Genomic DNA, 23,277 nt, shown 5'->3' on the forward strand with positions numbered 1-23,277 from the left:
AAGATCCACATGCCACGGAGCAACTAAGCCTGTGTGCCACAACTACTGAGCCTGCGCTCTAGAGCCCGCATGCCACAACTGCTGAAGCCTGTGTGCCTAGAGTGCGTGCTCCACAACAAGAGAAGCTGCCACAATGAGAAGCCCGCGCACCACAACAAAGAGTAGCCCCCGCTTGCCGCAACTAGAGAAAGCCCACGTGCAGCAACAAAGACCCAACACAGTCAAAAATAAATAAATTAATTTAAGAAAATAACCAAAAAACCAAAATGGATTAAAGACTTATATGTGAGACCTGAAACCATAAAACTTCTAGAAGAAAACATAGGCAGTACCCTCTTCAATATCGGTCTTAGTAATTTTTTTTGGATATGTCTCCTCAGGCAAGGGAAACAGGCAAAACTAAACAAGTGGGACCACATCAAACTACATAGTTTTTGCACAGCAAAGGAAACTATTAACAAAGCAAAAAGACCACCTACTGAATTGGAGAAGATATTTGCAGATAATGTATTCAATAAGGGGTCCAAAATATACAAAGAACTCATACAATTCAATATCAAAAAAAAAAACTTGATTAAAAAATGGGCAGAGGATCTGAGTAGACATTTTTCCAAAGAAGACATACAGATGGCCACCAGGCACGTGAAAAGATGCTCAACATCACTAATCATCAGGGAAATGCAAATCAAAACTACAATGAGGAGCAGAAGCAAGAAAAACTACAATCCTGCAGCCTGTGGACCAAAAACCACAGTTACAGAAAGATAGAGAAGATGAAAAGGCAGAGGGCTTTGTACCAGATGAAGGAACAAGAAAAAACCCCAGAAAAACAACTCAATGAAGTGGAGATAGGCAACCTTCCAGAAAAAGAATTCAGAATAATGATAGTGAAGATGATCCAGGACCTCGGAATAAGAATGGAGGCAAAGATTGAGAAGATGCAAGAAATGATTAACAAAGACCTAGAAGAATTAAAGAACAAACAAACAGAGATGACCAATACAATAACTGAAATGAAAACTACACTAGAAGGAATCAATAGCAGAATAACGGAGGCAGAAGAACGGATAAGTGACCTGGAAGACAGAACGGTGGAATTCACTGCTGCGGAACAGACTAAAGAAAAAAGAATGAAAAGAAATGAAGACAGCCTAAGAGACCTCTGGGACAACATTAAACGCAACACCTGCAGAGCTGGTGCCCAGGCAGGGTGAGCTCTGGAGGAGAAGGCTTCCAGAGTCCCCAACGGTCTCTGCACGGTGGCCCATCCGGTGCCAAACACCTGCCACCCACAGCGAGAAGTCCCAGCCGCTAGAAAATCCAGAAGGGTTCAGGCTCTTTGCCCTTGGGCCGGGTTTCTCCACGGGCTGGGCTTGCCTGTGGCCCCCGCCCCACCCCCGCCCCCGCCTGCCCTTGCTCTGTGACACGTACAATGGAATGTCACAGCACCAGGCTGAGCTGTTCAGTGCGTGCTAGACCTCGAGAAGAGTTAGAAGCTAGGGAGAAGCTCTCCCACTTTCACTCTCTTTTCTCAGATCAGGCAGGCAGCAGCTCTGATATGGAAGCTATGGACACCACACCTCCTTCCCGGGCCGTCACTGTCCATTCTGCCCCCGTTTTCCCCAGCCCCGCATTTACAGCTTCGGCTGCCATTGGTCATTCAGCAGGTGGCACCTCTGACCCCGAAGCGATGGACACCACACCTCCTTCCCAGGCCGTCATTGTCCAGTCTGCCCCGTCTCCAAGTAGAACCACTACCCATTTCACACCGCTGTTCCAAGTTCTGGGAACACACCACCCAGTGGTAGCAATGCCTCAGCCCGTGCCTCGACTCAGTTACCTGAAACGCCGGCCAAAAGATAGACCAACCTTTCAAAGTTATGACAGAAAGCTGAGTAAGTTTTACGCGTGGAATTGCAATTACTATTATTAACAAGCACAACTGTAGTGCTTAGACTACAACAAGTACTATTGTAAGTGCTTAGCAAATATTAACTCACTTAATCCTCATAATGGCAACCCTATAGGTACGTAATATTCACCTTTTTGGGGGGAAACTGAGGCCCAGAGAGGTGGAATAGCTTGCCTAATGCCACACAGTAAGTAGGTGGCAAAAACCCAGGACTAAAACCAGACCGTCTAGACTTTCATCACTTTGCTGTGTCACCTTATTATAAGTTGTGGTTAGGGAAAGGACTAAACTGACAAGACTCTGAACTAGAGAAGGGAGAAATGAGAAAATGGGTGATCCTAGAAACTAGAGAGGATTTAGGCTCAGAAATTTCTGGTGATGAGACCCGGAAGAACAAGAACTTGGTTGGAATATTAACTTGGGGTAGTATCTGAATCCATCGAGAAATGGTCTTGTTTTCTTTAAAATTTAGAAAGGCCAGTTGGATGAAGATGAATGAAAAAAAAAGTAGAAAGGAAAAGAGGAAGGTGCCTTAAGTGAGACATAACCTCTTCCCTCTAAGTACTGGGGTGGGCATCCTGTGGGAAAGGATGGAGCTCTCTCTACCAGGTCTGTCACCAGGATGAACAAGGAGAAACATGGCAACCACTGTACTGGTTTTGATGATCCCTCAAAACCAAGGCTTCAGTTTCCGAGAACGACCTACAGTAGCGTACCTGCCATGTGTCAGACATGCCACCAAGTGTGTTTCCAGTCACACATTTTAATTGGAGAAATAGTTGCTATGAGGTACGCATTAGTTTCCTATGGCTGCTGTAACAAATTACTACAAATGTGCTTGCTTAAAACAAAACACACTTATTTTCTTATGGTTCTGGAAGAGAGAGGTCCAAAACCAGTTTCCCTGGGCTGGAACGAGGAGTTGACAAGGCCGTCCATCCTCCTTCTAGAGGCTCCAAAGGAGAATCTGTTTCCTTGCCAGCATTCCTTGACTTCTGGCCACATCAATCCAACCCCAACTTTGTCATCACATTCTCTTTGGAGTAAAAACGCCCTCTGCCTCTCTCTTATGAGAATACCAGTGGTTACATTTGGGTCCATCCAGGTAGTCTAGGAGACTCTCCCCATCTCAAAACCCTTACTTTCATCCCACTGGCAAAGTCCCTTCTGCCATTTAAGGTGACATTCACAGGTTCTGGGGATTAGAATGTGGACATTTGGGGGCAATGGTATTATTCAGTCTACTACAAGGTAGATACTATTATCTTTCTCAGATGCAGGAAATGAAGTTGAGGGAAGCAATTTGTCTCAGGTCTACAATTTCCAGAGTAGAGATTTAAATTCTGCCAGTGAGACTTCAGGACACACTCTAACCAACTTTAATCTGTGTCCTGAACTACTGTATAATCCTTGGTGAAGAGTCACACTTGGGTATCAAGACCCAATTGAATACAACACTATGTTACTGTCTCACCTTTCACTTTATTTGCCTGCTGTATTCATAAGTCTTGCCCAGAGCACAAGAGTTCAGAAAATTGTTATGCAGGTTTACTAAGAGAACGCATTTACTGTTTTTTTTTTTTTTTTAAAGGATTTTCTTATTTATTTATTTATTTATTTATTTTATTTTTGGCTGTGTTGGGTCTTCGGTTCGTGCGAGGGCTTTCTCCAGTTGCGGCAAGCGGGGGCCACTCTTCATCGCGGTGCGGGGACCGCTCTTCATCGCGGTGCGCGGGCCTTTCTCCATCGCGGCCCCTCCCGTTGCGGGGCACAGGCTCCAGACGCGCAGGCTCAGCAATTGTGGCTCACGGGCCCAGCCGCTCCGTGGCATGTGGGATCTTCCCAGACCAGGGCTCGAACCCGTGTCCCCTGCATTAGCAGGCAGATTCTCAACCACTGCGCCACCAGGGAAGCCCGCATTTACTGTTTGATGTGCATGGAGTAATGGAAGGTTTTTTAAAATAGAATATGCCACCAAGTAGTGTTATCACCATTTTACGCATTTAAACAACCAGACAACAACAACGAAAAGCTACAGATGCAAAGGTGTCAGGGACATGTCTAAAGGTTAACTGCCAGGAAAAGGGCTGGAACCAGATGCCAGATGCCCAGGCCTGAATTCATCCTGTCCAGTCTTGATTAAGCACCTGTTCAGACGGCTTGTGGCTCATCACCCAACACCTGAGTCTTTATATCCCAGCTTCAAGACGGAAATTAGCCGAGGGATCACAGATACTGTGCTAATCACTAATTCGTAATCTGCTATCCCCATCCTTTGTGGGACAGAAGTGGGCACTTCTAAAATCCTTTTCTGCTTGAGAAAGAGCAGAGCAGCCTTTGCTCCTCTGGCTGTGGCCTAATGTGCTTTGCAAAGGTGATTTGGCAAGTGCAGCTGCAAACCCATCTCCAATATCACACGTCTATGGAAAATTCCAGTCAGGTTTTAGACCCAGTCACAGTACATTTTCCTGAGGGTCAGTAATGATTTGCTGAGGATCAGTAATGCTCTCCGTATGCTGGCTGACAAGGCCATGACCTCTGCGCTTACTATACTCCCTTTGTCAGCTCCGCTCTGACACAGTTGTCCGCGGGATTCCTTAGGAATATTGGAGGTATTTAGGCACAATTTCAGGGGCCGCTCTTGCCTGTTTCCTCTCATTTCTTAATCAACATTTCCCAGTTGAGACTATAAATAATTCAACTTGGGTAGGTTATCAGAGGCATTCTTCCCTACTCTACTCCATTTGAATCTCTGTGCTCTTCAAGTTTTACATACGTGGCATCACATATTTCCCATCATCGCTGTTTTCAGCAGTCAGGGCTACATAGGTCATTGGCAAGTTCATTAGCCTTTCCATTTCTTTCCCTCTTGACTCTTTAAGAGTGATTTGCTAAAGACTGTCCGCTTCGATGTTTTACAAGGCTCAGTGGTACAGAGGCAATATTGGAATTCTGCCCTGGAGAAATAGACATTCTGTTAATTGTTCTCCTCCTCTTATAGAACAGGAAAGAGATGCATCTATCACACGGTTACTCAAGGTTTCTCTACTTGCATTGCCAAGGATCTTCATAAGACTGGTAATACTCACATTTTCTGTTGGAAGGTAAGTTGCATTCCATAAAATTAAATCCACACCATATGAGAACTTTAGTCTAACCTCTCATCTATTGATTCATGAGGTTTGACTCACTGAGATTTTCCCTCCTCATACTATTGTGAAGAAAAGGAATTGTTGGCCAAATCCATGGTCAAATATTTATATTTGGTTTCCCAGTTTGTCAGTTATCTTTATGTTTGGGTTGCCTTTTGCTGTGCAGAATTCTTTAATTTTTATGAAGTCAAATCAACTCGCCTTTTTCTTTATGATATCTCAGTTTCATGTTCTGCTTAGGGACAGACTTCCTCATAACAAGAGTATGATTTCTCATCCTATCTTACATTCTTCTAGGTATTTGTTTCTTGCAATGGAATGTTACCCAATGTATGCTACACATGCAGTCCTCGCTCTGAACAGTTTGCCCATGCATGAATTTCAGTTACCATGATTTAGTTAAATAATCCCAGGACCACAACAAAACCATCAAATTTCAGTTACTGCCATACTAACTGTGAGGAAGGGCATAAAGTACAAACTTCACAGCTAGTTCTTAACTCCACAGATCACCCGGGATATAACAGATGTGTATCATGGTCAGTGAACAATCAGGTCCCTTCTTTCAAAGTCTGTAGGTGATTGGTCACTGTGCATGTTATTCAGTTCACCTACAGACAGCAAGGTCCATGTATTGCTTAGAATTGAACCGTTTAAGCTTCAAGTATTTTGGAATTTTCCAGCTTTGTTTTTGTTCTTGACTTGCAGTTTGACCTCGCTGCAGTCTGAGAACAGACTTTATATGATTTCTGACATGTTAAATTTGTTAGAGTGTGTTTTATGGCCTAGAATGTGGTTTGTCTTCGTGTGTACTTCATGTGAGCTTAAGATAATGTGTATTCTGCTGTTGTTGAAGTAGTCTGTAGATGTTTATTATATCCATTTGGTCGATGGTGTTGCTGAATTCAGCTATGTCTGTACTGATTTTCTCCCTGATGGATTTGTCCATTTATGATAAAGCGGTGTAGAAATCTCCAGCTATGATAGTGGATTTATCTCTTTCTCCTTGCAGTTCTATCAGTTGTTGTCTCACGAATTTTGATGCTTTGTTGTTAGGCACATAAACATGAAGAATTGTTATGTCTTCTTGGAGAATTGACCCCTTTATCATTATGGAATGTCCCTCTTTGTCTGATAATTTTCTTTGCTCTTAACTCTGCTTTGTCTGAGATTGATACAGCTTCTCAAACTTTCTTTTAATTAGTGTTAGCATGATGTAGCTTTCCCCAACCCTTTACTTTTAAGCTATATGTGCCTTCATATTTAAAGTAGATTTCTTATATTTGGATCTTGTTTATCGATCCTCTGTGACCATCTCTGTCTTTTAACTGGTGTATTTATACCATTGGTATTTAAAATGATTATTGATATCATTGGATTAATACCTACCATATTTGTTACTGTTTCATATTTATTGCCAGTGTTCTTTGTTCCTTTTTTACCTTTCACTCTTTTTCTGCCATTTCTCGGTTTAATCAAGCATTTTATATGATTCACTTTTCTCTTCGAAAATCCAGACACGATGCACTGGTGAAATTCACTGCAGTACATAGTCCTTTAGAGATGTGGTGTTATAGAAGCATTGCATAGTCTTATGATTAGGTCTCAGTCTTATAATGAGCATGTGCTCCTCAGCTATGAATGTCACAAGTGCCTCTCAGTATTTTCCCTCACCTTAGGTGAAACCCAGTGGCCGGCAGGGGTCACGGTAGGATATTTCCCTTCCCCCAGGTCAGTTAGGCTCTGACAAAACCCCATAGGTTAGGCCTCTGGTAAAACAGTTTCTCCTGAGGGCAGGCCTTATGAAGAACAGCAGAATGCTCTGGTGTATTTCAAAATTGCTCCTTTCACCCTCCCCCTGCCAGAATTCCAAGGGGATTTTCCTTTGACCTTCACCTGGTAGTCACAACCCGGTAGAGCTCAAGAGACAAAACTCGCAAAAGGATAGGGTCTTCCCTGGAGTTTTTACCTCACAGACTTTTCCACACAAGCCTCCAGCAATCCTTCAAATATAGTTCAGGTTTTCCTACCTCACCATTGCTTTCCACAGAGATTTCTGCTCTTGGGTTTCTGTTCCGGTAAGTTGTTACTCTCTGTATCTGCCATCTGCCTCTCCAGTTTTGGGCACGGTGATTTTTCCTGTGACCTCACTTCTCTAATGAATCTAAGAAGAAGTGTTGATTTTTCAGTGTGTCCAGATATTGACCTGTTAGGACAGAGTGGCAACTTCCAAGCTCCTTCCTTGCTGGACTCAAAACTAGAAGTCTCATAAGTTTTTTACAGTGGAATAAAACATGTTAATTTTCAATACTTCTAATGTTTTAGGTTGCACTGTATTAACTAAATACAAGATTTACTAATTTTTTTAAGTCTATCTATAACTTTATAACAAACAAGAAAGTTTCTGGTGTTTTTGTCAGAAAGATTTTAAGGTCATAGAACAATAATATTTTCCCCATCAATCACTGAGATCAACTTTGCACAGTTCAGCTTCTATGATCATTTTTATAGCTCCACAGTGAAGACAGCCTGTACTTTATTTACCCTATATTTTATTTCTCACATATACATGGGTTCCTATTCTGCTTTAATAATCTACTGATGTACTGTTACAGCATATTAGATTCTTTTAAACTACTGAAATTTGGAGTGTGTTTTGATATTGGATATGGACATTTCTTTCCTCATTCCAACTTTATCCTACTTGAAAAAATCTGCTTTATGGTGATAAATCCCTCTTGATCATAATGACTTTTTAAAAATATGTTGCTGGAATCTATTTGCTAATATTACTTAGAACTTAAGATCTTCAAAGAAATGTGCTTCTAGTTACTTTTTGGGTAAATTTTCCATATCTGATTTTTGTATTAGGACTCTTCTAATTTTTTGATACATTGGAAAATAACTGATGTCTTTCTAAGGTGTATATCTTTGATTATATTTTCTAATTTCATAAAGCTACTTGTATTCTCTACTCAAAACAGGAGTAAATAATGGCTGCATATAACTAATCAGTAATCAGCCATTTTGTCCAGATTTTCAAATGTGTTGGTATAAAGCTACCATAGTATTCTTTCGTAATTAAAAAAAAAAAATTCTCTCTGTGTTATAGCTAGTCCCATCTCGATCATATTTGCCAAATATTGCTTATTTTATTGGTCTTTCTAAAGAACAAGCTTTTGGTTTTATTTGCCAAGTTTACTGCTTTTCTTCTCTATTTTTGACTTTTCTCTTGATTAATTTTGTCCTTCCACTCTTTTGGATTTACCTTGTTCTTCTTCTACGTCTACTGTCCAATACCTGTAGCTTCAAGAGCCATTTTCAACAACTCAACCAGCTCTGCCAGCTGTGTCACGCCCACTTCATCATATGCCATTAGAACTTAATCTCATACACTGGGTGAAGACTCAGCAGCCTTATTTTGCTTTCAAAATTGTTCTATGGCCTTGGATCCTTCTTCTTCTCCTAAATTACCACTATCATCAGGGAAAATTCTAGTGGGCCTAGAATTCTAGGCTTGCCTTTCCTCCAGTTTCATAATAAAAGAAAAAAACATTTCCACCCTTTTTTTGATGTTGATCGAAAATTTAGCAGCACTTCTTTGCACTGTATTCAAATCCCGAAATATAAGCAAGCCTTCATGCACACAGGCTCACTGAAATGTCATAATTTTAAACTATGTATGACCTTGAACAGTGACCTTTCCAAATACTCTACACTCTTCCTAGGTGTTCAGAGTTTTTCATTCCTACATCTTTTACACATGGTCGATTTGTGTCGTAAGTTCTTCCTCCCTCCCACTTCGGAGTGTATATCCAAAGGAAACATCATCATTTTTGAAGAGATATCTGTACTCCCACATTCACTGTAGCATTATTCACAAGAGCCAAGGTATGGAAACAACCTAAGTGTCCATAGTAGATTAAAGGATAAAGGAAACACGGTATATATATACAATGGAATATTATTCAACCTTAAAAAAGAAGAAAATCCTGTCATTTAAGTCAACATGGATAAAACTGGAGGACACTATGCTAAGTGAAATAAGACAAAGACAAATAGTGCATGATGTCACTTATATGTGGACTCTAAAAAAACAAGGAAATAAATCAACTCTTCCCTCCCTGGACATTTTCCTCAGCAGAATCTAGCAGCCTCTACTATGAGTCTTATCTTTTTTTTTTATTGTTTGTACCAGATCCCAACCCCAGGGAACCTATGTATTTACCAATGTATATCTAGATTATAGTTTACCATTGTTCTTTTTCTTTGTAATTCATTCCTTCCACTTCTGGCATCAGAACCTCATTTTTCCTTTGGAGGAGTCCTTGTGATTCAGGTAGGCTGTGTGTCTCCTCCCTAGGCTGTGTGACTTGGGGTTGGCTAGACACAGTGTTTTATATATACTCTGTATGTCCTAAGTACTTATTTCTCTGTTTTCCATCATTTTCCCTCCAAATTTTAGTGTAGTTATTTTTTAACTGACATTTGTAATCCTTTCTTTTGTTTGACTAAGGTACTGTTCAACCGATCTTCTGAGTGCTTAATTTCAGCTTTTTTAATTCTAGAAGTTTCTTTTGGTTGCATTTCACAAATACTTTTTGCTTAAATTGTATATGTTGTCCTTTTTTTAATACATTCATCATAATTTTAAATAATAGTTTCATTGATATATAATTTACTTTCCATATTATTTAAAGTGTACAATTTAATGTCTTATGCATCTGCCACCACCATCAATTTTAGAACTTTCATCCACCTCCCCAAAAGAAAAAGAATCTATTATGTCACTCACTCCCCCATGTCTCCAAACCCTAGGCAGCCACTAATATCCTTTGTCTCTACAGATTTGTCTAGACTGGACATTGCATACAAATGGAATCATACGATTACTTAGCATGTTTTCAAAGTTCATGCATGTTGTAGCATGTATCAGTACTTGATTTCTTTTTATGGCTGAATAATAATAGTCCATGGTGTGGATATTACTATGTTTCATTTATCCATTCACAGTAAATGGCCATTTGGGTTACTTCCACTTTGGGGCTCGTATGAATAATGCTGCTGTGGTTGGGTTTACGTGCAAGTTTTGTATGCAGGTCTAGATTTGTTTTTTAAATTAACAGACTATTTCAGAGCAGTTTCTGGTTTACAGAAAAATTAAGCAGAAAGGACAGAGTTCTCATACTTCCTTACCTCTCACCCTAGTTTCCCCTATTATTAACATCTTACATTAGCGTAATACATTTGTTATAGTTAATGAACCAATATTGATACATTATTACTAACTAATGTCCATGCTTTACTTTAGACCTCACTCTTTGTTTTGTACATTTTATGATTTTTGACAAACGTACAATAACCTGTATCCACCATTACAGAACCATACACAGGAGTTTCTCTGCCTTTAAAATTCCGGGCTTCACCCATCCTTTTCTCCCTCCCCACAACCTCTGGCAACCACTGATCTTTTGACTGTCTCCACACTTTTGCCTTTTCCTAAATTTCATACAGCAATCATATAATATGCACGTAAGCCTTTGCAGATTGGCTTTTTTTCACTTAGCAATATGCATTTAAGCTTCTTCCATGTCTTTTCGTGGCTTCATAGCCTTTTCTTTTTAGCGCTGAATGCTATTCCTTTGTATGGATATACCATAGTTTGTTTATCCATTCGCCTATTGAAAAACACCTTGGTTGATTTCAAGTTTTGGCAATTATGAAAGAAACTGTTATAAACATCCATGTGCAGGTTTTTATGCGGACATAACTTTTCAGTTCCTATGGGTAAATACCAAAGAGCATGATTACTAGATCACTGTATGGTAAAAGTATGTTTAGTTCTGTAAGAAACTGCCAAGTATCCTGCTAGCAACAAATGAGAATTCCAGTTGTTCTGCATCGTCAACAACTTTGGGATTTCAGTATTTGGATTTTAGCCATTTGAATAGGTGTGTAATGGTATCTCACTGTTGTTCTAATTGAAAATTCCCTGATGACATGGAATGTGTAGCATCTTTTCATATGCTTATTTGCCATGTGTCTATTTTCTTTGTTTAATCATAGTTGTTTTGTTTTGTTTTTTAACCGCCTACTAACTCTTGTCCTCCTGTGTCTATTTACATTGTCCTTTTTTTTTTTTTTTTGAGCTTTTAATCATTTAGTCTTTTTCCTGGTATGTCCAATTATTTTTTATATTAAAATTGGGCTTAACTTATTTTAGGAAACTATTAAGATACCTCCACATTATGGATGCTGTTATCGTTCTCTTGAAAAGATTTCCTTTTGCCCATGGCAGACAGTTACTATAGGGACTGGAAACCTTAGTCCATTCTCAGTTTGAGCTCATTCAAAGCTGTTTTTCAGTCTGTGTGAAGGTTGCTCTATTTCTGTCTTGTCCTTCCTCTACGGGTGTTGCCCTTTGGGATTACCATGTGAAAGTTTGGATTCTCCTTATTCCCAACTACCCTTGTATTTGTTAGGCTTTAAATGTAATGGTTCCCCCAGCCCTGTGAGACTAAGGATACGTGTAGCCTGTCATTCCATTAGTTGTTGCTTTTAGCTTGAGCTCTTGCCGTTTGGCTTCTGTGGTTAGAGTCTTTTGAACTCCTTGGCTTTTCAGTTCCTAGGCTGTATGAGTTGAATCAGCAAATGCCCCAAGGAGAAAAGCTGCACCAAATGTCAAGCTTGCGTTTGTGTTTCCCTTCTCTCCAGAACTTGGCCCACATGTCTCGGTGTCTCTCGAACATTCAGATGCCGGCGAACAGATATTTTCTTACTTTTTCCAGGTTTTCTAAAATTTCTTTAGACTTCATCTGATCTTACGTTATTACTGAACTATCATCTCAATTATCCCTAGGAAGAAAATTTACAATTTTATGTTTTATTTTTTTATTTTCTATATTAACTCAGTTTCTGTAGAGACCTTTTACCTGATTGTTCAGTCTACTTCCTGTGTTACCAGTAAGATGGAGATAGGTGGAGGCTAAGAATATTCGGGGGGAAATCACTGATGAATGATAATGTCTCGTTCTTTTTGTTTTTCCTCTCCTTATTTACTCTGGCAGCCTACATTTGCCCTTCTTGATTTGACCCAGTTGCCCAAATAAGCAACCCACTCTGGCAAAGACCTGACTTTACTCTCATAAATGTCTGCATGTTAGGATTAGCTAGATGATGAACACCATGCCAAAGTTCTTTGTGTGACCAGTCAGAATGGCCATCATCAAAAAAATCTATAAACAATAAATGCTGGAGTGGGTGTGGAGAAAAGGGAACCCTCTTGCACTGTTGGTGGGAATGTACACTGATACAGCCACTATGGAGTACAGTATGGAGGTTCCTTAAAAAACGAAAAATAGAACTACCGTACGACCCAGCAATCCCACTACTGGGCATATACCCTAAAAAAACCATAATTCGAAAAGAGACATGTACCACCATGTTCATTGCAGCACTATTTACAATCGCCAGGACATGGAAGCAACCTAAGTGTCCATCGACAGATGAATGGCTAAAGAAGATGTGGCACATATATACAGTGGAATATTACTCAGCCATAAAAAGAAATGAAATTGAGTTACTTGCAGTGAGGTGGATGGACCTAGAGTCTGTCATACAGAGTGAAGTAAGTCAGAAAGAGAAAAACAAATACCGTATGCTAACACATACGTATGGAACCTAAAAAAAAAAAATTGTTCTGAAGAACCTAGGGGCAGGACAGGAATAAAGATGCAGACGTAGAGAATGGACTTGAGGAGACGGGGAGGTGGAAGGGTAAGCTAGGATGAAGTGACAGAGTGGCTTGGACATACATACACTACCAAATATAAAACAGATACTAGTGGGAAGCAGCCACATAGCACAGGGAGATCAGCTCGGTGCTTTGTGACCACCCAGAGGGGTGGGGTAGGGAGGGTGGGAGGGAGATGCAAGAGGGAGGAGATATGGGGATATATGTATATGTATAGCTGATTCACTTTGTTATAAAGCAGAAACCAAGTCACCATTGTAAAGCAATTATACTCCAATAAAGATGTCTAAAAAAATGTTAGAGAGTAAAAAAATTCAAAAGAATTGGCCACACTCCTCCAACAGATTCTCTAACATTTAGCAGAAGAGAATTCACACTGAATCTGGCTTATGAGTAAAAGACAAGTCAGCTTTAAAGTGGATCACAGATGACAACATTTCTTTTCCATGTGCCTGCTTTGGAGCCATATTTCTGCTGACCACTCAAAAACTTCCTCTTGAGTATTCTGTGATATATTAGAACCAGGAATAAGGGATGTTAGTGCTGGAAGGCTCAGCCGGTGGTCTGCCATTTAATTCACATATCCTTTCTGCACCAGACTCTTTTAAGATCACTGAGTTAGCCTAAGAATTTTGAAGCTGTGGAATTCAAGACGGTACATTACAATATGCCAATATTACTATTCTCCTGCTCTGACATTCTCCACTGATGGACAGATGAAGGAGAAGGAAGGGCAGTCACCAGTAACTGAGAGTAAATGAAACTGGAATATTATAATTCCGTATCATTTGAGTGACTGAATTGGCTGGCAGAGTGTTCTCCAGTTAAGGGTGAGGAAAGATTAATTCTGCACATGACACCACTACTGTATTTATACAAGTCTACTGGGACAGTTGTTTGCCTTGAATTGTTTCCTTCATTCATTTCGGTCAGACAGTTGTGTTGACTGATTTTCCTTTCTGATGTATGAAATGGCTGTTTGACTGAATTGACCATTTAATTTCCACTGATGCACTGTAAAAACAATACATTAGTCAGATTGGATTGGCAGGTATGAAAATGTTTACCCCAGAACTAGACAGAAATATAATATTGCCTTCTACAGAAATGTAAGTCATATGCCCTGGATTTGGGGGAAATGTTCCAATTTTAACTATTTTGCCACTTTCCAAACATGTAGGGTCACTGATCCCATAGTAAAAATAAGAAGATCTGTGAAGTCCAGATAAAAATAGTTTTGTGTCACTCTGACAATCACATAACACAAAAGAAAAAACTATTATGAGATAAATTTTACTGAGTTTCATACTTAGCAAGAGGTGTTTCTGTGTAAACTTCTGAGTCTTATTCTACAAGTTCTTTAGGAACAAACATTTCAAATATATTCATAGAAAACCCTCTTTATTTATAATTTCATTCTTCCAATGTTTATAGTTACTATGACAGGCCATTTCTCCATGTCCCATCCCATGATTCTCTGCTCCCATTGAACATTTGGAAATTGGTGGCATGAGCAGGAAAGTGAAGCAGTTTTTGAGATTATTGAATAATGTTGATGTTATAAAGACTGCTTTCTTCCACAGTTGACAAACTTATTATGGTACCGATGGTTGGATACTACTCTTAGAGATGAAAAAGGTCTTAAGGAATCTTCCATATTCCATTCACCAATCTGTGTTCTTGTTCAAAGCAAAATTAATTCCTTTCAAAATTAACGTGTTAGCTTAATAATAATTTTTTTTTTAATTTTTATTTATTTATTTATTTATTTTTGGCTGTGTTGGGTCTTCGTTTCTGTGCGAGGGTTTTCTCTAATTGCGGCAAGTGGGGACCACTCTTCATCGCGGTGCCCGGGCCTCTCACTGTCGCGGCCTCTCTTGTTGCGGAGCACAGGCTCCAGATGCGCAGGCTCAGTAGTTGTGGCTCACGGGCCTAGTTGCTCCGTGGCATGTGGGATCTTCCCAGACCAGGGCTCGAACCCGTGTCCCCTGCATTGGCAGGCAGATTCTCAACCACTGCGCCACCAGGGAAGCCCTTAATAATAATTTTTAATCTTAAAATAATCTATCTGTGAGAATGGGAATTTTTGGTGGGAAAAAGTGACAGAAGATGGGACAAGAAGACAATTCATAGAAAGACAAAACAGAATTTTTTAAATGGTGGGTACGAACTTCTGTTTCCAACTATATCAGTTTACCTTAGGAAAACATACTAGAAAGGCCAGATAAATCATAAGCAACATTTGACTGTGAGCGTTAGAAAGCTACTGAGGTAGCCATGACCTAGAAGAGTAAAATAGAGAAAGAAACTCACTGAAGTGAGAACAATATTCTGCACATGCTTTTCTAGCCCAGTCATTTAGAAACTACCGATGAAGAGCAAAAGTCTGAGAAACCAAATGTGACTCCTAAGAGGTAGAAAAGCCAGTAGATCTTAGGACAATGTCATAGGACTAAGGAAACCAGAGTTGGAATTGAGAAATAACAAGGCAGCTAGAATTTTAAGGACCAAAACCACAGAGAGAGTAAAGATTCAGAGAACTGAGCTGGATTCCGCAACAGTGTTCCCTTGCAGTATTTTCCATGTATAAATAGGTAGACAAGGCAAGATGCTAAGAAGTCAAACAAAAGCTAACTGAAGTCAAAGCAAAGACTTAGTTGGCTCATAATGCTGAAGAGACAAAACGGGGGTTCAGAACCTATGAAAGATTTCTGGCCCAATGGAAAACTAATGATATGGACTAGGACATTGAAAGTCTCTACATATGTGTGTGTGTGGGTGTGTGTGTCTGTGTGTTAGGAAGGTTGATGCAACATCTACATTGAACCTGATAAAGAAGGAAAATGAGTATGAAGTTGGTCCAGTGACTGAGGTGATCTTCCCCTCTGCTCCCTACCTAAGAATAGGAAATTCTCTCCTCAAGAAAATACAGTTGACCCCTTGAACAATGTAGGGGTTAGAGACGCTGACTCCCTGTGCAGTCAAAAATCCACATATAACTTTATGGTCGGCCCTTCTTATCTGTGGTTCTGAATCTGAGGATTCAACCAACCACAGATCATGTAGTACTGTATTACTTACGGGAAAAAAATCCATGTATAAGTGGATCTGTGCAGTTCAAACCCAGGTTGTTCAAAGGGCAACTGTAATGTCATTCAGATTCTCTACAACTTGTCATATCCCAAGTCTGGTATTCATTCACTGAAGAACCACCAGGACTACCAAGAAAAGGAGAATTAAATGAATAAAAAACAAAACAGAATCAGAATCATAGATGACCTAAACATTAAAGTTCATACATATTTTGGTAAATGTTATCAAGTTCAAGAAAATAGATGACAAGGTGGAGAATTTAACTTGACAACTAGAAACTAGGAACTGATTGAAGTTGAACTGATAGAAATAAAAATTATACGAAATTTAAAACTCGGTAGTGGATTGGACACAGGTAAAGAGAGGTAAGTGAACTGGAAGATAGAGTAGTAAAAATATTAAGACTAAAGCATGGGAAACGAAAAGAATAAGAAGTACACAAAAGCGCCTTTGAGACATATGGGCCACAGGAAACATTTTTATCATATGTGTAAACTGGAGTCCAAAGAAAAAAGGAGAGAGAGATTGGGATGAAAACAATATTTCAGAAATAACAGCTGAGAGTTCTCTCAAACTAAAAAGAATATATGGAGCCATACATTCAATAAGCACTAAAAAAAATGCAACAAGAATAAATACAAAGAAAACCACACCTAAGATCACCACAGTACAATTCATGAATAACAAAGAAAAACATGACATCTTAAAAGCAGCCCCAGGAACAAGAGAGAGATTCCTTTCAAAGGAACAGGATTAAGATTACAGCTTACTTCTCAACGAAACTGATTGGATACTAGAAAATAATGGAGTAACATTTTTAAGTGCTAAAGAAAAGAGCTGCCCATTGGGAATTCTAGAGGCAGAGAAAATGTTGTTTGGAAGGAAAGATGAAATAAGGAAATTTGCAGACAAACAAAATTTAGAAAATATGTTCTCATCAGAACCGACTGAATTAAATTATAAAGGGAGACCCCCAGGCAGAAGGAAGGTTATCACAGATGAAAATAAGGACTTTTATAAAGAATTATGTATAACAGAAAGGATAAATAAGTGGATAAACCTAAATAAAATCTAACTGCACAAAAGAGTAATAATAAAATATATCAAAAATTGGAATGCATTAAAAACAAATGGAAGAGGAAAAAAGTAGTCAAAGAAATTTAAGATCTCAGCATTGCTTGAGAAGCAGTAAAAAAGCTAATAAGTCATGGTACATGTGTAACTGCTACTTATGTAAAAATAACAAGCTAATACAAGGGAAAATGGAATTTGAAGAAATCTAAAAGGAAGAAAGAAGAGCAAAAGGAACATAACAAGGTGGGACAAATAGTAAACAAGGAGTAAACGGTCTATAAGAAAATACATTAGGGCCTCCCTGGTGGCGCAGTGGTTGAGAGTCCGCCTGCCAATGCAGGGAACACGGGTTCGAGCCCTGGCCTGGGACGATCCCACATGCCGCGGAGCAACTAGGCCCGTGAGCCACAGCTACTGAGCCTGCGCGTCTGGAGCCTGTGCTCCGCAACAAGAGAGGCCGTGACAGTGAGAGGCCCGCGCACCGCGATGAAGAGTGGCCCCCGCTCGCCACAACTAGAGAAAGCCCTCGCACAGAAACGAAGACCCAACACAGCCATAAATAAATAAATAAATAAATAAATAAATAAATAAATAAATAAAATTATTTTTTTAAAAAAAAGAAAATACATTAACTGTAAATACTCAAAGGACAAGGATTATTGGAACAAACAAAAAACCTAATTCTATGCCACTTACAAGTGACAAGAGTCAGACTCTAAATTAAAGGATTCAAAAATTATGTCATAACAACAATAAATACAATTGAAGATTTTTTTTAATGTTAACACAGATTTGAAAGCCAAAATTATCACTGGCGATAAGGCAGGATAATAAAACCCACTGTTACTTTACAAGGAATATATTATATGTCTAAACTTCAATGCAGTATATGAAGGGAAATTCCAAAAAACTAAGTCCAAATAGAAAAATCTAAATTACCTAGATCAGTAACATAGAACCACAACAACAAATCAGCAGATGATAGAAGATCTGAATACCATCATTTAAAACTCTGGCCTAAATTTACATAAAACCCTGCACCAACAATGATGGAATATATATATTGCGCAGAAATTTTTAGGTGCACATGGCACATTTATAAAACTGACTATATGCTGGTTATAAAACAAGACTCCGAATAAGCAAGAAATTAAAAAATATATAACCAATATTTTACCAAATAGTTGGATATTAAAAACATACTTCTGATCATTATGTAGGTCAAAGATAAAGTTGCAATGGGAATTAGAATTTTATTAATTGAATGATAATGAAAATATGCCATAACACAACCTGTGGGTCGCAAATAAAGCTGTGGTCACAGAGAAGTTTATGTATTCAAATTATATTCTCTAAATGTAAAAGATAGCCTATCACCCTGAGGTAGGCAGCTCCTGAACTGTACCTGGTGGGGAAGGCAGGGCAGAACTTCAGGAGGCCAGCTGAGAGCACGGTGAACACCATGTCAGGAGCAGTCTCCAGGAAAGAGCATTTAATGTACAAAGGGATGACTAAAGTATATTTAAGAGCTAGCACCCTGACTCCTCTTAAGGATGACTTACGGTGCTGGGGAAAAAATAAGAAGTGCTCGATGTAGAAGGTGAATAACTTTGTAATTCCCAGGAGAATCTTGGTACCAGGACCGCAGAATGAAGAACTTGGAGTCCCCGTGGCTAATCCAGCGGAGGGAAAAGGAGAAACACAGACGGGAGAGAAAATAAAGGGAACCCTTGGTGCTGCTGCAGGCCCAAGTCCAGGTATGTGCTCTCTATCGCCACATCTTAAATAAAAGCCACCATGTTCCTCAGTCTTTCAGGTACTTAGAATTTCTCTTTAGAACCTGAAAATGGGGTCAGGTTTCCTGTCTGCATTGCTACGGTACAAAATAGAGGCAGGATGCTTGAAATAGTTCTCCATCTGGCAGAGGAGGCCTTGAAGCTGTGAGCCACTCAGTGCGAACCAGCAGGACATGAAGGATTCTTGAGCAGATCTGAAGCTACTGGGAGGCCTTTCAGGAGTTAAATCCCATAGTAAATACTGTACCTTCAATGGCCCCTTCTCCCTCTCTGTCCAGTCTTCCTCCACGCGCGTGGGGGCCCAGAGGGGTTAAATGAGCACTCTTTGACTTGTACTTGGTGGTCCCAGAACTTGACTTGGGCTTGGAGACTTCCATGAAAACCCTGCCTTCCATCTGCTGGCTTGCGTTTCTTGGTCTCTCTGCTCCAGGCTAATTCCTTCAACCTGCTTTTTCCATTTCTGCCAATACTCCCCCTCTCCAGACCTTCCTAATGCTCTTCTGGGGTGGGAGGAGGCTTACTGAGGGCAATGTGTATTTCTAGAGGGAGAGGTGACCACATGACTTCACAGTGCTCGTCCCCTTGATTATTCAGTTTCTGTCTGGATTAGTCGTGGGTGTTTGTGCACCCCAGCCTCACCCCCAGGAGGCTTTAGAACACTGTCCTTATCTCAGCACTGAGCCTCTCTCTAGCCTCCTTCCCTCTCTCTCCTTACCCACCTTTACCCACAGACTCGCAGGCTTTCTGGACCTCTGAGGAACAGAAGCACTTCACAGAACCTCTGCTACAGAACCAAACATATTGAAATGACTCTTTACGAAGATATTGAAACAACAGAAAAAGAAGACATGACGATTGTTTCTCCTGAGGGTTCAGTTACCTAGGGGGCCTTTAGCAAACTTTGATTGATACATCTAACCCTTCCTTCCTTGGCAATAGTTGATCACACTGTGAGGAAAACAAATTAGAGAATGGAAAAAATAATATTTGGATTTCAACGAAATAATAAAAATGCAGGGAGTATCTTTGACTTTTGCAAGGTGAGAAGAGAGTTTACATTTTGATTATTTGATGGCAGGAATCCCTTTTAAAACAGGGCCAGTCTGCATGATGCATTGAAAAATCAACCTTTTCAAATATAGCCATAACCCCCACAAGATTTCTTGATTCCTCTGGGGTCAGATAAACCATCACATTTCACAGTGGTGCCCTGTACATGAAAGTGATAAACATAATCTGGAAGCACAGCAGTGGCTAAAAATATGGAGCTGGCAGCCATTCGCTGAAATGATTTTTTGCTTTTAATTCATTGCATAAAATGCTCATGTCCAAATTCAGGCAGGTAGATCTTACCAACCATCAAGAGCTTCAACCCTGCTAACAGTTAAGTATGCACTTTTAAACCCTACTTTGACTGCTCCAGAAACTTACTGGGTTTCTTCAGTGCCTCTGTTACTATTTCCTTTGTGTCATTTTGTTTTTCTTTCAAAACATAGCTGTGTGACCTTGGGGAAGTTATATTATTTCCTTGAGACTTGGTTGCCTTCTCTGTGAATATCTGGGTATAATTTTAGTATTGCCCAATAGAATTTTCAGTGATAATGAAAATATTCTACATCTGTACCGTGCAATGCAGTACTCAATAGCTACATGGAGCTAATAAACATCTTTGAAATATGGCAAATGCAACTGAGGAACTGAATTTTTAATCTTATTTTTAAATTTGTTTAAATATAAATAATGCCACGTGGCTAGCATCTGTTGACAGTACAGATCTACACAATATTTTAAGGACACTTTCCACTCAAAAACTCTACCATTCATTAACTCAGCCTAAATATTTTTGCCCTCTGACAAACAGAAAATAATTTATGCTTCCCTTGAAATTATCTGTCAAGACCTTTATCAGTTTGGGGTCATTCTATTCTTAAAATTGACTTTGCTTTATGAAACTTTAATAATGTTGGAGTTTCCTGCCCTTGGTACCACCTTTGTGATGATGGGAAATATTGTGGATGATCAAGGACCATTTCAAGAGATCATGGAGAGAAACCTCCTCCTGGATTTAATTTCATGATGAGGATGTCAAAATGCTGAATTACTTAAAATAAAACCCATACCGTTTTTATGCTAAGTTATATTCTACATGTAGCTGGAAAAATGTTAAAAATATTTTTAAAGAACTGCACATCTATTTTTGAAGCTGATTTGGCTGTTCAAGGCTTGCTAGCACTTCATCCATCTCAGTACTATTTCACTTCGTAAACAAATGCAGTTGCCATAATTGCTGCATATGTGTCTGTGTGTGTTCCCTTCTAGGTGATATGTTTTTGAAGTTGGAAACTATACTTATATCACAGCCCCTATGTAGAGCACAATATCCATTGCTAATTCAGATTGTGTTTTAAGATATGAGACAGAATTTAAGACTTTTATTATAGTCATAAACATCTAGCAAACCAACCAGAAAATAAAAGCTAATTTTCAATTGGTTGGCCAAGAACAAAAAAGAGAGGAATACCTAGTGCAAAACCGTATCTCTAATAACTACTGTTGGATTTAGAGCACACACATGCTAATAAACTTATTTTAAAATAACTTCTTATCAAAGATTTGAGGTTGGACCTGAAAAATTATATCAGAAGTGAAAGTAATCATGTGGTCTGACCAGCCTGGATCACACAAAGTAAGTGTATACTATATATAAAATAGATAAAACTACGAGGTCCTACTGTATAGCGCAGGCAACTATATTCAGTACCTTGTAATAACCTATAATGGAAAAGGATCTGAAAAAGAAATACATATATCTGAATCACTTGGCTGTACACCTGAAACAACATTGTCAATCAACTATACTTCAAGTAAAACAAAACAAAACAAAGTAAGTGTAAAGGGAAGTATAGTTTTATAAATTCACCTCTGATATCCAATGGACCAACTGAAAGACAACAGAAACTACCACTTTCTAGGAGACAGGACACGGCCAGCAAACTAGGCCGTTACCCTCGGTAACGGTCATACCTGCCAAAAAATAGACAGACTAGCCTGCATTCATGAATACATAGGAATTCTTCATTTATCTGGCATTATCAGGCAATGAGGTATTGTATGTTAGGAGAAGTTTTTTTTAAATGACGAATTTAAGAGGAGTTATTTTAACCTTCACTCGGTAATTTTTTTCTAAAATTAAGAAATGTATCCACTGGTGTATCTAATATTTCCTTGATAACTCGGGGTCATCAGTTCAATCAACATTTGCATGAATAATGCGAATGGAAGCAAGACAGGCATGCTTACTGAAACTGAAAATGACATAGCACTGGCTGGAATAACTGATGAGACAGCAAGAAAAAAACAAAAATGAAAACAAACCGTGCTCAAGAAACAATCAGTCAAGTTCTGACTTTCTGTACTTAGTTTCAAAAAGCGATACCACAAATCCCAGCCAGAGACTCCAGCATCATTAGCTGTCTTTCTCCTTTGTTTCCACCTTCCTTTCCTTTTCCTTCTACCCTAGATTGTTCCAGGAAGTGTTTATAGTTGCTTGCAAGACAAATTCTAATACTTGCTTTCTCTCACGCAAACTTCACCATATGTCCATGTCCTGGTGTCAGGCACTGATTTCCTTGCGAATTCCTCTCCCTTTCTAATAGACGTTCTTATTTACCCAGATCCCTTTTTATTGGTGTCCTATTCCAGACTGCTCCACTCCGCCCATCCTCATCCTGTAAAATACATTCACACTCTTTTGTGACCCTACTTATTTGCCCATTAAATAATCAATCATAGAACTGTCGGAATTAAATAGAGAGAGAAATTAAAACACTGGAGTCACTTGGAGGGTTTAAGCAGCTCCACCAGAAAATACCGGGCATGGATTTAAAGAGGCTGCACGGGACTTGCGCTTGTCCAAGTTCTTTCTCAAGAAGTATCTGAAATAAGCCTAAATTCAGAGTTAATCAGATTGGCCTGCTTTCTCAGGTGGACTGGAATTCATTGCTCTTTCCCCTCAACTCCCTGATGTCAGTGGCACTTTCTGGAGATGAGGTGGACTTCTCTGCCTACTGCAGAAGCTCAGTTCCCCCCGGGCCCACTCCCTGTCTGAAATCCCACACTTGAGGCCAGATGCCAGCCTTCCCAGAACATTCGTGGTCTCCTTTCAGTTTTTGAACTGCTCAGATTGAGTCCCTGTAGACTCTTTCTCAGCCTGAAACCTGATCTTCAACCCCTTTCCCTGACCTCGATGGTTACCTTCCTACTTTACGCCTCAGGTCCTTTAGCCATAAAATGATATATTTGCCCTTAATTCTAAAGTCTTCTTTCTAAAGCTCTACAATGTGGTGGCTCCTTGAAAATGTTTCTCTTGCTGGTTTGAATTCTGTAGAGAATTAAAACCACAGCTACTCTAAAAGACAGTAAGTTACGTTGGATAAGGAAAGTGTGCTTTTGTAGTTAGAGTAACAGGGATGGAAGACGACTTAGTATGTTTTAAGA

At 39.5% G+C, this 23,277-nt stretch overlaps 1 protein-coding gene across 1 annotated transcript in view; it reads left to right on the plus strand.

Moving 5' to 3' along the window:
• The window catches only part of LOC130707371 (ELKS/Rab6-interacting/CAST family member 1-like), an 88,546-nt gene extending 66,382 nt beyond the window's left edge, over positions 1 to 22,164 (plus strand). Inside the window, 2 exon segments of the mRNA XM_057541603.1 lie at positions 18,608 to 18,741; positions 19,512 to 22,164. Coding sequence (XP_057397586.1) covers positions 18,608 to 18,741; positions 19,512 to 19,585 — 208 coding nt within the window. The 3' untranslated portion in view covers positions 19,586 to 22,164.
• Positions 22,165 to 23,277: the final 1,113 nt, after the last annotated feature.

This window comes from Balaenoptera acutorostrata, chromosome 2 (genome assembly GCF_949987535.1).
Source record: "Balaenoptera acutorostrata chromosome 2, mBalAcu1.1, whole genome shotgun sequence".
NCBI lineage: Eukaryota > Metazoa > Chordata > Mammalia > Artiodactyla > Balaenopteridae > Balaenoptera > Balaenoptera acutorostrata.